This window comes from Rhodnius prolixus, unplaced genomic scaffold (assembly GCF_049639745.1).
Source record: "Rhodnius prolixus isolate KJV_2025 unplaced genomic scaffold, Rpr scaffold_7, whole genome shotgun sequence".
NCBI classification, from domain to species: domain Eukaryota; kingdom Metazoa; phylum Arthropoda; class Insecta; order Hemiptera; family Reduviidae; genus Rhodnius; species Rhodnius prolixus.
In genome coordinates, this window is record NW_027411582.1 from 39,724,705 (window position 1) to 39,736,740 (window position 12,036).

The 12,036-nt window shown below is 38.2% G+C and overlaps 2 protein-coding genes across 5 annotated transcripts in view; one reads left to right on the forward strand and one right to left on the reverse strand.

Moving 5' to 3' along the window:
• LOC141447621 (uncharacterized) overlaps window positions 1-12,036 on the forward strand; it is a 475,629-nt gene that overhangs the window by 223,068 nt on the left and 240,525 nt on the right. The window lies entirely within an intron of this gene.
• The window catches only part of LOC141447616 (furin-like protease 2), a 546,208-nt gene that overhangs the window by 189,586 nt on the left and 344,586 nt on the right, over window positions 1-12,036 (reverse strand). For all 4 annotated transcript variants that reach the window (XM_074115349.1, XM_074115348.1, XM_074115350.1 and 1 more), the window contains exon 4: window positions 6,134-6,268. In XM_074115349.1, coding sequence (XP_073971450.1) covers window positions 6,134-6,268 — 135 coding nt within the window. The remainder of the gene's footprint in view (window positions 1-6,133; window positions 6,269-12,036) is intronic.

A 12,036-nucleotide genomic window follows, 5' to 3' on the forward strand; every position in this document is an offset into this window, starting at 1 on the left:
TCAGGTTTACCCGTTGGACAGTTGACATTGATAACTTCAGAAATGTGTTTCCCACTCGATAGTGTTGGAGAAACTCCATCAATTTATTTATGGCAATATTCCATTAATTAAGGATCGCTTTTCGTCCCCCTCTCCTACCTACTGCTGTCTGGAGAGCAGGACCCGCCCCCTAAAATAATCTAATCTAACATAAAATTTGTCCAGCAAATAAAAATGCTTTCCATTTTATTAACTTATGGCAAAGTTCTTTAGCTGGATCTCTAAGTAGAAAGTTCTTGTAAGGCCTTGGACATACTAAGCAGGCAGGTGAGTAGAGAATGTATTCTTGTAAAGTATTTTACATTGTTATCTGAAGTCTATGTAGGATGTACGAATGAGAAGTGTAGATATAGTGAAGGTAAAGTTAGCAACAAGGTTACCTGAAAAGGTTATATAATCCTTTGAAGATTTAATCCGCTTTTTGTTTGCCAACCTGGTTACTACATCAATGTTTGAAGGCGACGAGATGGAACTTTTATAGCATCTCATTAAATTCCCTTATCAATGGAATTATATCAGAGTTGAGTCGTTTCGTCTGCTCACTAACTTTCCCATTCAATTTAGATCATATATTGGCGGAATATATATTGATGCTAAACACAGCTACTTTAGCACTAAATCGTTAACTTAGTCCCTTTTCTTTATAGTGCGTCAGTAGTTTTAAGAGAAAATTCATTAATAAATCTTTGAAGAAATCTATAAAATGTACCTAGGTAAAAGTTGTAGGTAAATTTAAGTAGTTGTAGGTAAATTTAAAATTATTTTTGATGTAGCAGTGGCAACACTGATAAGGGTGTGTTGATACGTTGAGAGGGGATGATAGTTTCTTGTGGTGAGAGGCTAAGTAACACGTAGTGCTTTTTGTCAGTGTTTATGTATTTTTAAGTGAATAAACCGAACTTTTGTTTAACTTGTGTTTAATTCAACCATTTAAGAAAAGTAATTGTAATTGATAATTTTCTCTTTAGAAAAAGAAAACTCAAAATAAGTGTTCACTTTATCTTACTAAAAGTACAAACCATAAGAGGAAGAGGAAGCGGAATAACAGATAAGTGTTGTTACCCATCGCCCCCCCAAAAAATGGGAAACATTGTGCAGTCGTTCAAAGTTGAAATTCCACCAGAAATCTCCATTTTTAGTCTATTGATACGCAATGTAAATGTCAGCGTAAGAAAATTCGGAAATGATGAAATTCGATATTTGGATAAAAGGGGAGCAAGGTTCCCTCTAATGTGCCACATGGATCTGCCGCCGATCGACCATCTTGAGTTGCTGAAATTCCAACTTTGGGGAGAATCACTTGACTAGAAAGTGTGAATCTCTGGAGCGTCCTGCCCTGAGCAAGTTCTGAGTGTTTGAGACTCAGAGGGCTCTATTTCCGGTAAAAAAGAAAGATTTAGCTGAAAATTTGACACGATTAGAGTACAAGCTGTGATGTCGGTTATAACCGTGCTACGTTTAGAAAAGCAGGGAGGGCGTGGCGCTTATCTAGGGCCAATAAATTTCAAGATAATGGACAGCAAGAAAACAGAGATAAGGCACGTAGGGCAAAAATGGAAACCAACAGTTCTGCAACAAGGACCGCCGTTCGTTCGACCAAAAATCGTATTTCATTTGACGTCAGATGTAACGTGCACTTGGCAAACTGACATAAAACAATTTATGTTCTTTAACGTTTCCAACGTTGTACATTAAAACGAACATTGTCAAGTTAAGATAGACACATTGGAGGTTTTTATCAGAAAATTTATCAGCGCATTGTTTTATTGAAAACGTGTAGAAAAGTCCTCAATCACCATTCACTTTGTGTATCCTGCTACAATACAATTTATAGAGAAAAACGTTTTAAAGTTGAAGCTTGAGTTAAAGAAACCGGATGTTGTAATTATCGAGAAAATGGGGCAGGAAATTGATAAAACATCGAAAACTCTACTGGATCTACGCACATCCTGTCATACATCACTTTCATGACCGGATTTTTAGTTCACTCAAGATTTCCCCAAATGGTTCTTGCGAGTTGTTTCAAAACTGCTGTTCGCTCAACAAGGAACTTTGATTAAGGGCCGTGAAGGTTTACTTCCTTCACGTACTTAGAGACTTCCAAGTTCTATTCTTTTTGGTACTTAGACTTAACAATTTTCCGATTACTTGTAAATAGTTTCGTAAGGTTGTGATGTGACTTAGGTGTGAAACTATTGCTGCGACGAAGTTGTGATTATAATGATCGGTTGGATACTGTTTTTAGGGAGGAAGGGACAATATTCAGAAAAATGACACCTGGCTAATGATAGAGAGGAAATTAACAGGAGATATCCTGCCGGCCGAAGAAGGACCTCAACCTATCGCAGTCGAGATGTTTCTAATCCTTTCTACCGCCCACCGACCGTAACAGTTACACCAGAGAATAAAGTAAAGGAAATAATGGTGTGCGTTGAGCGGAAGAAGATAGAATTGCGACCCCAGGAGTTGATATTTTTATATTTCTATGGAGGGTACAAGGAGATAAATTGTAGAAATATTGGAGCGAATGGGGGCGCCCCGCCCAAGTGTCTGCCCCTCCCCACACAGTTCTGGGGGTCCTGCAGCTCGACTTGATATTGTTCTGACAGTTTGCTGGAAAAGAGAAACGAAAATATTTTCCGACCCCACTTCATTGTTTCCACAGCTTTTCTTATTTTATTTGATACTTTCTTCCTGCATATGTGCTGCCTCCTGTATTCCTGCTTAGAGAGAGTTCGCCTCGAGTTGTAACTACTATTTACTGCCCCGTTTCCGTCGCACCACTTTCCATTTTTACAGTTCTCAAGGTTCTGACCCAAATTTTAAACTGGCTCACATATCTAAACAAGATATGGTCTTCCAAACTCCATTATCACACTTATTGCCATCAAGACTTCTGATTTCTTGTAGATGATGACTACCTTCCTGTCAGCACAGGTATTTGAACTCCCACTACCTCCTCCTCAGAATATACCCACATTAATTGCTTTCAACTTCGTAACAGTGTACCATTTTAGTGATGCGCATGGTTCTGTGATCAAGAAATATTAACGTTTGATTAAATGAATTGTTAAAATACTGATTTTAAAGAAAAGGACTTTTTCCAAAGGTATCTGAATATTTTGTTTTCCGAAATTTCCAAAATTGTAGAAAATGTAGTTTTGAGCCAAGCAAGCTTTCATCGTTCGTTACAGTGATCGATTCCAGTTGCCGCGAATGTTTCCCAGTAAGTTGCGTCCGTACCAATCTAAGAAAGTAGGATTAAATCAAGCAGCCAATTAGGCGAAGATAATTGTTCGAGACAAGATGCTTGTTCCCTCAGACTCCCACCTCTGAGTGCTGCCTCCTTCAGAAAATCAGCTAATTATTTGTCCTAATGAGGTCATTATACCAACAGTACTCTTCCTTCCAGATGTTTTTTTGTCGTCATTAAATTTGATATTTTAGAAACGAAGGTTGCCAAAGACCTCCGGGGACATTATTCCTTAAGACTTACCTCCCTTTCTCCAAATTTTTCCAATAATAAATAATTATCTTAATCAAATAATAATTAGATATAAGAAGTACTGTTCCTGGTCGTCCGTCTCCCTCCTTTTTAAGGCGTTAATGACCTTAGAAGACATTGGGCCCCTCCCTACCCAAAAAACGTGTTCATCTATTGCTTTCAACCTGTACACCCCTTTTTTGGGCAATCTCCATGGTTACAATACGGTATCTTGAGAAAGAAGAATATTTCCTGCATAATAATTATTTTCGCCTTCAGTTTACCACCATTATAATCATGTTATTTTGTCCAATTATCTCTTAGAGACTCCCACATCTAGATCTTTGTCTTAGAATAACTTTCCTGAGGGGTATTTTTTGGGGGGGAGGGGCTCTTATTTATGGGTTATGACCCAAGGGGTTCTTTTGTTTTTTACTTTTATTTTGAAAAAAAGTTTGTTTTTTTGGACTAGAAAATGAAAACTTTCGGGTCAAATACTCGCAAGAGTTTTTCCGGCAGAAAGTTTTCTAAATTAAATTTTCTTGTAAATTAGAATTCGTGAAGAAGTAAAAAACCTTTCCAATTTATTCAAGTTAAGTGTTGCACACTCGTATTATTCAAATTTGGAATTTTATTCACATTTAATTCTAATGAATTTCACATTTGAAGTTTCTATTATTTTCTATTTTTGATTTAGGCTGACCACGCTCATGCACAATGGCAGCCAGAACCACTCACACTCACAGTCGAACTCAGGGGGAACTTAAAACGGATTAAACCTGAAATTGAAGTTGAGTAACATGATACCTTAAGGACAAATAAATAAACGAAAAAAAGAATTTGCCTAAATAAAGTAGATCCAGAGGGCCCTGGATATCTTGATCAGCTGTAGCCTTTATATTTTATGCCAATGAGACTGGAGAGAAATGGACCACTGGTAGTGCCAATAAATTCTATAAATGGTTATCCAATGGGTCTAATCTGCCATTAAGGCTGCTGTAAGCATGGCCGCCAATAGCACAACCTTACACGCAAATACACAGTCGTTTATATCTTATTAAGGAGTATTTCTAATATCTAGGTATTCTGATTGACCGCCCCACGACAGGTGTTCTGGTTGCAGGGCGGCAAATCCCCCATTACTCTAGAAGTAGTGCAATGGCGGTGGCATCTATTCCTTAAACAGCCTAAACTTGATAATTCAGTTTGTATAAAAATACTAATATTTTTTCAATTAAAAAAAAAAATAATAAAAACTGCTATAATCGACTGTATTTGTTTATATTTATTCAGGAAATCATTTTCGTACGTTCAGGGCAGAAAATCTATCTTTAGCTCATGTCTACGAGTTCCGTGTTGACCTACAATGGACCTACAATAATGCGATAAGTGTTCCAAGTGTACAAAAAAAACAAAGTTGCATTGACAACCATGCCATCTGTGAGCACAGCCGAGAACTTTGCAATTCCCAATCATTAAATTTATTTATTTATTGAACTAATTAGTTTTGGTGACAAAAATCTTGAATTGAGTGGCCAGCTGGAATAAGGCCGCAGATTGCATGATGGGTAAAGTCTCCAGCAGAAGAATGTAATGGACGTTTATGTACGTTGAGCAGTTTGTTGAGACAAGAACTTCATCCCATATTAACCAATTTTATAACTTTCAACCTGAATAATACATGCGCTAAAATGTATTTGACTCGCTTACACTCCCATACACGTACAACTTCATTTGCATATAAAGTAAAATAAAGTGCCCTATTGTTTGCGCCCAGGAACCTTTTTAACTTGAACAAGATGAATATTTCAGTGGAGTTTGGAGAGGCTCTTTTTTTTGGGGGGTCCCCTAGCTCCATTCCTGCAGGAAGACAAGTGCGACTGTCTTAGTGTTCAGGATGAATATATTTGAGAAGACCAGATATAAATGTCATCACTAGAATAGTTGGGTAACTTTCAGGGCACATAAGTTCAAAGTTCACATATCCTTTAAGTTCCCATAGTTCTTTTTTTAAATAAGAGAGAAATCGCTCAGAATTGTTTATTTATTAGGGAAGGGATTCGTGGTTAGCGCACTAGATTCCCGTGCCGGAATTCACAGATTGAAACCAGCTGCTGGCCCTTAGATTCTTTCTTCGTAGGAGCTTCCGTCACCTCTCTGTCCGCTTTGAGAAATCCATTGTCTTAACTGGCTAATTGTCAGCAGATAAATTGCTTTAAGCTACGGTGAAAAAAAAGTAAAGTAATTGTCTATTTTTTCAGACTGAGCTACCGATTAGGTGTCGTGGACGGGGGCGGAAGCTCATACTTTACTTACTAATTTATTTCCTAACAAATAGAAAGTAGTAGTACACGGGCATAGCGAATCCCTCACTTACAAATCCATTTACGGGCCCAGTACACTCGCCCACAACCTTGGGAGAATTTCTGCAGTCAATCATTAATAATGAATAAATAATAAACTAAGCTTTGATAGTTTCGAATTTATTGCAGGATAGCCTTTTGATGCTTAGAACCTGTGGGTGCCTATATCCTCATCATGACCTGGTAGATTATTCTACAGAACAAAACAAGCTTTCCAAATTTAGTTTTTGAAGTGGATATTACTTACATAGTTGTCGACAAGATCCGGGTGGTTAGTTTGGATACCGTCGTCCAGAATGGAGACGACCACTCCCTTGCCGGTGTAGCCTTTGGCCCAGGCTGGAGCTACGTTCATGTCCAGCCCATTTTCGGCACCTCCGTTCTGAAACATAATATGTTTATACAAATCAGCATGCAAAAATCATAGAGCTATGAAAACTGACTGCTACAGGCGGTGGAGTTAGAAGGAGCCATCAAATATTTCCGGCACAGAACACATGTTGACCAAATTTGAAAAGATATTCAATTCTTCTTCCAGTTATACTGCCTTTTACGTAAATCTTAGTTACCCTTACAAGCATGTCTATCTCAACTCCTGCCTGGGAACTGCCTAAAATGAACTTTCATAGGGGAATGATCACAGGGAATGAAACGGAAAGGTCCTGTGAGTAGGTGTGATGCATCAGAAGTTTAGAGGAAGTTGCCAGCAGCAATCTCGATCAAGATTCGAGACTAGATTTAGGAGCGATACCTTGTGAAGCCCGCTGACTTAGCTAGACTTCTTAAAGTAAGTCACTTTTCAGTTTTTGTTTTTTTTTAATGATTTAAGGCGCGTCAACATCTAAGGTTATTGGCGCCCGGAGCTTTTTTCAGTGCACTTCCGGCCTCCGGACAGTGTTCTCTCGTTACAGACAACACTTTCCATCACCAGTCAGTGAACTGTAAGAAGCTCCTAGGAAGAGAAAATCTAAGGGTCAGCAGCTGGATTCGAACCCGGAACCTCCGCGTGGGAGTCCAATACGCTAGCAGCATAGCTAATCCTTTCCTTTTCAGTTTTAATATCGCTTGATTCACGATTGCAGTAAAATAAGAAAATTATAGGTAATAATATGGAAAACTTGCTTCTGCACAGCGATATTACAGGAGGGAAATTGTGGCGAGTACATTTCCATGAATAAAGTTACTTCACAGAGGATTACTGCAGGTGGTGGGGCTGTGTTAGACCGCAGTATGTTGTGCGGAATAGTATAACAGGTTACAAGGGACTGTGCGGTGAATTCCGTCACGAAATGTCATGCTATGGCTTTATTTTTGTTCATTTCGGCTAAATTAGCCAACCATTCTTAGATCTGCCAGCTGATTCTCGTCTTAATCAAATCATTTACATACATTTTCCTTTTTCTTAGTGGAAATATTTCTTTAAACAAGCCACATTCATTCCCTGCTTTAAATTGGAAATTGTTAAAGTTCTGTTGTACTCAATATTGTGCAGTTTCACCAACAATATTGTAGAGGAAAGTTTAAATGTGCGAGAAATGCATTAATGAATACTTAAATGTGGAAGGGGAAACTTAGGGACCACAATTTATGCCAATTATAAATTATTAAATACATTAGGCTCAACATTAAACTATATTCTGTGGATTTATGCGATCACATGCCAAATACTCCAAACAGCTGTGCCTACAATATTGTTCTTCTCAGAATATAGGTTAAACGAGTCCAACTTCCGTGGCTAGCTTCATGAACTTCCACAGCCAACATAGAATATCAATTAACAAAATAAAAATGGCGTGCAAGGAAGGTAGAGTGAAAGGTTAGATGGCCGTTGGACGCACGATGGCGGCCACCAACTGATAATTGATGGATATTTCAGGCAGAACTTGCGACTCATTTTTGTTGGCTTCAGTGCGGATGATTGATCTGTGCCTCATCGCTTCATCACAGCATCCTGATTCACACAATACGGGCTTCTCTCATTTCACTGAAGACAAAAGAAATACTTTTTTATCTCCTTTCATTACCAACTCACTAAGCTGGTCCGGAAACTGTCTTTATAAAGACCGTACATTACACTGACAAATTACTCAGAGAAAGCTCTCTTAGCAAGTAATGCTATTAATAGAATTCTCCTGATAAAATTTTCTAAATTGAAGTTGTAATATGTGTACAGGAAAACCCTGGATTTTCGCGAAAATCCAAAATAAAAAAAGTCCACACAGGAAATAGTAGTTCCAGTTAAGCGGTTCTCTTAGCTAAGTTACTCTCACTTGGGGATACTCTAAGCTTTCGGCGAGTCATCCTTCTTGAGTACAGACTCTAAACCATTTTCTAAAAACTACTCGAAACAGACATTTGCGGCGGAAATTCGGTGTCCAACTGTCGAAAGGTAGCAATGATTTCCCTAAAAAGAAAATGTGAAAGAAATGAAAAATAAATAATAATTTTTACTTTTGCTTTCTACCATATTGTTTTTTATTACCGTTAAATATTATTGTACTCGGATTCTAAGATTGTGCTTATCCGGAATAGCAAGATTCAGTGGGAGCCAAATGATTTCAGCTCCCAATGGTTACGCTGAGAAAGTAAAATTTTTGAATCTACGTTCTTCTCCACCCCTAGCCCTTTTTCATTTCTGCCGATCTTTGTAGGTGCCATTTAGCTCTTAGCAGTACAGCTGGCCGAGCTAATTACTCTAATGTATCCCTGAGATACATAATAATGGAGCAATGCAGCTGTATCTCGAGATCTCGCCCACCAAGTTCTCTAAAAGTATTAATTTCAATTCCATTAGGAAATATTAAATGTGCCGACTGTCTCTAAATGTCCAGTGTTAAAAATAATTATATTCGCCGATATTAATAACATGGGCGGCTACACTGCCAGCCAGATGGCGCATTAATATCATTAATTTAAAGCCGCTCCATATTTAGGGATTATTTGTAAATTTTAGTCCAGGGATGTTTACTGGACATATTCTTATTGTCGACTTGTTTGAGTCACAGCTACTGTGCAGTAATTTCATTCGATTTTGCATTTCCGAATCACTTTATGGGATAACAGCGCATAACCTCCACACGATCACACAACTACCTCTCAAAATTCCTGCATATTATATCAACGGAAATAGCATTGGTGCTGAACATTTTTTTCTGGTAATTTTCAGTCGATTAAACGATGCCTTGAAATTATCATGGAATCGAGGAATAATCGGCTCCAAACTGTCGAAAGAAAATTATCGCCTGAAAGGTATTTCATTCTTCATTGCCCTCATTGCGATGATGAATCTATTCCTCATCTTGTCAGTCTGGAGAGACGGTGTTGCCTTGACACTGATAGGGTTCCTGGTAAGTGAATCCCTGGAGATTATCTGCCAAAAAAGCCACTCCACTCTTCTGTCTCCATTTCCAGGGGTTACTTCTGTAATATCCAGAAGAGGGAGAGGGAGAGAAGAATCTGTTGATGTCACACCCCTTGGGATTTAGTCACATTAAATAAAAATGAATTTGTGATAAAAATTAAAAAGGTTTGTCTAACTTTCTGACAGTCATCTCCTGAGAGCAGCCAGCCAGAGAGACGTCTCTCCAGCTGGGAGTTCCGAAGCGACATTCTTGGAAAAAAGTTATTTACATAATTGATTCAATCGAAACACAAGCGCACATAGTACAGCAGCTTAAATTCTAAATTGCGTGAAAAGTGACAATTAAGTTCTGACAAAAATAGCACAATACAGAAATAGTCTTTCTGACAGCATTCTAGCTGGTTGCACCTTTTTTCCCCAAACTTTGAAGTCCTGGAATCTCCCAGGAAATAGCCTCATAATTGGGCACTTACCGAGCGATTCATATTGTCCATTTTCGTGCAAAATTTATGAAATCTTTTAATGTCAAGTTCTAAAGAGTTGCAGGTAAGCGCCCCCCCAATATAGTGGCCTTCTATTTCGAAATACACATTCGCTTTCAATGAAACTGAGGTGAGACCGTTAATTACACCAAAAAACGGCACACAGAGCGAAATCCAATCCTTCCACATAATGTACCATCCTATGGATTAGAGAAATCCAATCCTTCCACAAAATGTACCATTCTATGGATTAGCGAAAATGTTCCAAATCAAAGTTATAGATCTTCTAATAAGCTATTAGCTTACCAATGATCTAGAAACTCGTTAGAAGTACTATAGGTTTACGAGAGTATCGTCTCAATACGTCTGCTCCAGTTTGTGCTCATTTTGTCTAATAGCTTTTGTTGGCGTTTTGAATTGTGATTCTTAATGTGGCACTTATTGTGGCGATAGACTGTCGCAGGATTAAACTTAGCAGGCTATAGGCAGAAATATTTGTGCAAACTTTCAGCCCTTAAAGGGTGGTAATCTCTCTCTCTCTCTCAAATAAAAGTTCAGCTAAATATAGCGTTTGTAAGGGAATAACAATGCAAAGGTTAGGTAGCGGCCAGAAACTCGCAAGCTCCGCTAAAAGCTCGAGTCCCGCCGCTTGAATGTTGAACTTAAATAGCTTTAATGAATTCGTTCCAGTAAATTATTATGCAAAAAAGTATTCGGTAAAATTAACAAAAGAAGATGGAACCCAGACTTCTTCACCTTGTTAAATTTATAAAATTGTTAATTAGACAGGAACAAAAAAAAAAAAGAAAAAAAGATATAATAATAAAGTTGAGAAATGAGGGGTTCGAAGAAGGAAAGTGGCCGACGATGTTCTCTCAATTAGTAGCGTGTTAACCCGCCTAACATTCGACAATCTGCCCAAGTTAAGGAGAAGCCCTTCATCCTGCATTCTAAGAAAGAAACTCTAAAGGAACACATTAAACCAGGATGCCCTTCCCACCTGACCTTAACAGGTATTTTTTAATTTCCAAGAAAACAAGGAGCCAAGGCTATAAAGTATCTTCTCGCTGGCAAGAAATAATTCAATATTAAAACGCCCTAAACGGGGGGAAACCGCCCTTATTCAGTGTGGCGAGAAAAGGGTTTCATTTCGGGCCCGTTCTCTTAGTTTTGCTTTCCTCAATTTAATATCATGACCTGGAAACTGTTAATTAGGCTGCAGTAAGGGTATTCACATTGTTCTTAGAAGTGGACCGCAATTCTTCCAGCGGGAACCTGTCCAGAAACTACGCACTTTGATGGAGGCTCGGAGACTGGCGACTAAACGTTGCCATTCTTGTTGAGAGAAAATGTAATGTAAACTGAATTTCCAAGATTTCCAAAAAAGAAAACAGAAAATAGAATAGCAAATGGCGAATTTAGTAACAATAGCAATAATTCCAAAGAGATTGCAATCATAGCAAAGAGATTGTAAAATAAAACTGCCTTCAATAGATTAACAAAACACTGGTAAATGAACTATATTCACATAAACTAAAGAACATATAAAAATAATTACTACATTATTGCTGTAATAAAATTTTATGCCCGGTAAATTAGTAAAAAGGCCGAGTGTATGTAATCTGAAAGCGTTTAACTTTTATAGCCATTTAGTTCAACAGCGGCTGTAGCCAGTTAGTTACTCTCGCAGTTATTAAAAATTGACGGCGACTGCAGAAGTGAGGCGGGGACTCCAAGTCTGAACACATGAGACCGCTTTAAAGCTTTATTGGCCAATAATTAAATGGAAGCGCTTAAAAAGCACAGAGTTGAATGCAGATTAGAAGTAGAGCTTACAGCGCTATCTCCTTAACATTGCAGCTCCTTGCAAAGCTAATAGCGCGCTATGCATTGTGCTGATGAGCTTGTTGCAACGATTGCAGATACTTCCTAATGACAAACCGAAAACAATTTCGTCACGTTTTTTCTCTGAAGTCCTCTGAAGCAGAAACACAGTTTTTATCTCAACGTCTTTGCGAGGCTATTTGTTTTTATTGGTACACCAGTACAAACAGTTCCACATGCGAACAGACGTACAAAATTAATGGCACGCGAATCTGGTCGAAGGTTCTTCATTTACTATTTGCTAGTTTCTAGTGTCGGTCTTTCAACAAGTTGATCAGTTCAGCTTGAGGGAGTTGAGCAAGTCTGTTGTATTTTGCAGCAGAGAGCAATATCTTTGTTGTTGCAAATCATATTCTCAAAAACATTCTCTCTTTGCCGTATGTTATTCGGAAGTAGCTGCTAGGTAGTTGACTCCAATTCATA